Source organism: Odontomachus brunneus, unplaced genomic scaffold (assembly GCF_010583005.1).
Source record: "Odontomachus brunneus isolate Ranch 3 - 2012 unplaced genomic scaffold, Obru_v1 Obru_scaffold_354, whole genome shotgun sequence".
Taxonomy (NCBI): Eukaryota; Metazoa; Arthropoda; class Insecta; order Hymenoptera; family Formicidae; genus Odontomachus; species Odontomachus brunneus.
In genome coordinates, this window is record NW_022639804.1 from 100,221 (window position 1) to 102,836 (window position 2,616).

A 2,616-nucleotide genomic window follows, 5' to 3' on the forward strand; every position below is an offset into this window, starting at 1 on the left:
CATTTACTTTTAAAAGAAGCAAATATTTATTTAAACACGGTTTTTACATTTAAAGAAATTAATTTTCTTCTTGTGAGGAAATCATTTGCTTATTCTTATAAATAGATATTTTAAATCAAACAAATCTTTTTTTCTAGAAATTCATAATTTTACAGCTTATTTTACAAATTTAAAAAATATTATTTTATATTTATTACATATTTTCTAAAATCTAACAAATACTTTTTTAAATTAAAAAATTATATTTAACAAAATATATTTTTTTGATTTAAAGAAACTTTTTCAGTGTATATTACTAAAATTTAAATTTCGATTTTCTTATTTCTTCATTAATTTAATAATTATAGGTAATTATATTTATTTTTTTTATATATAATATTTATAGAAATATTTATAGAAATATTTATAGTAATATACAAAATATTACTACAAATATTTATTTTTTGTTTAATATAAATATTGTATAAAATATATTTAGCCTATATTTTAATATTTTGAATAAGGATTCTAATACTTTTTCCTCTTTATGTATATAAAATATTTATATAATATTTGAAAAAAATAATTCGAAATAAAAAATTTTTATAAATAATTATTATAAATAGTGTGTGCTGTCTGGGTTAATATTTTAATTCTTGACAGTGCTTTGCGTAAGTATTTCATCACTTAACGAAGTATTACATATTAGTATTTAATTATTGACAATGCTTTGCGTAAGTATTTTATCACTGAACGAAGTGTTACATATCAATATTTAAGTATTGAAATTAATCATAAAGTAGTATTTGTATCATTATAACACTGAAATACTTACTGGATTTGAATCACAGAATATTACTCATCACTATACTTTTAATACGAAAAATAAGTAATTAATCAATGATTCTCAGTATGATATTTCTATAAGGGTACATTGACGAAAGGTCATAGACAACGACAGTGATTACTTAGTTGACGAATAATATATCTATTGGAAACAGTGAAGTCAAATTTGACACAAAGTTAAATTAAGTTTGTTGCCTGGCCGATTATTCATACGTATATCAATTGCCAAAGTATATCATAAATGCATAAAAAATTATTGAATAATTATTATTGAAAATTGGAAAAATTGTATTACGCGTCATCAGTCAATATCAGTTATATTACATTTAGAATAAAATAAAACTTAATAGATATTTTGAAGTATTTAAATAATTAATACTGCCTAATTAATTTATTGATAATATATATTTATTTATTTTTCTATCTTAGAAGGAGTGTTTATACTTACATTTACCGTGATACCAGGTGACGCTCAGATTAAAAAATGCCAAAATACAGTAGTTAACAACAGAGATGTGTTGCACCATTAAACTCACGTTACCCCAGGAACGTATCGTATTCAATAATTGCGGCATAAACACATAAATGCTTATGATACACATCACAATTATGCATCTTAACTTGGGTCGGCGAAAATCACTCAAAGATATATCAGGATCAGGCCATATTCCTAGTAACCGCAGATTTTGCCGAGTCAAGGCAAACGTGCGACATAAATCTAATAAAAGTAAATTGCAATGAAACTAACATCTTATTATATTAATTTAGAATTACATTTATATAAATAAATACTTATGTTGAAATTAGTAACAAAATAATATTCCAAACGTAATATGGTTATCTTGAAATAATTTGTGAGACATTTCAAACTACAAAGAATTTTTTTATTACATTATTTCCTAATAAATATTTCCTTTATTGTGTAAAATTCCTAAAATTAATTTTAGGAAAAGCAGATTACTATCACTTCACTTTTCTCAGGAATAGTCATTTGGTTACTTCAGGTGAAAACAAAGATCAATTCGTTCACTGTAACATTGTTTTTTGAGATATGTCGAACTTTGCTACACAAAAAACGCTATAGTGGATCACTACCTTAAAAGCGAACATTTTGTGCAAGCGTATAAAGCTAAAATATACTTCAATGTCAACTTTTCCAAACTTTCATGGAAGTTCTACGACAGATCTATAGACTGGTCGTAATAAAGCATGATTTTCGCGACGTTTTTCCACGAGAGAAGCGATAAGATTAAATCTTTTTGTATATAATATAATTATATAATATATTTATTTATCCTTCTCTCTTTAAAAGTATGAGATATTTAATAAATAATATTAAACAATTACACAAAGTATAAACGTTTGAGAATATAGCATTCTAATACTTTCTAAATAAGTAAGAAAAGTAAGTTATATATAAAGTTTACATTTTATTTTATAACAAAATATCATGAAAATAAAATATTATAAGAATATTCAAAATAGAACACATTTTCCGGTGCAAAGCATAATACGTTGTAAAGAGAGAAAAATATTTGAAAATTTCTTTTATTTAATCTAAAGTTTAACACCATAAAAAAAGTAATTTCTAACAATTGCTGGATTGATCTTCATCGATATTTGTATCACGGGAAATAACTTTAATTAACACTGTCTATAATATCACATAAATTGTATTAGATTAACTAAGTATTTCGCGACGCGATTGTGCAATTTTAGCAGGACGTCACAGTGGTAATTGTCTTGCTTTTTTGTTCCAAAGAGACTTCTTCTACCTTCCTTGACGTTCAT

At 23.9% G+C, this 2,616-nt stretch overlaps 1 protein-coding gene across 1 annotated transcript in view; it reads right to left on the bottom strand.

Moving 5' to 3' along the window:
* The window catches only part of LOC116853548 (odorant receptor 4-like), a 10,190-nt gene extending 7,574 nt beyond the window's left edge, over nt 1–2,616 (bottom strand). The window contains exons 1-2 of the mRNA XM_032834666.1: nt 2,601–2,616; nt 1,274–1,543 (exon numbers count right to left, since the gene is read on the bottom strand). Of these exons, the coding sequence (XP_032690557.1) occupies nt 1,274–1,543; nt 2,601–2,616 (286 nt within the window). The remainder of the gene's footprint in view (nt 1–1,273; nt 1,544–2,600) is intronic.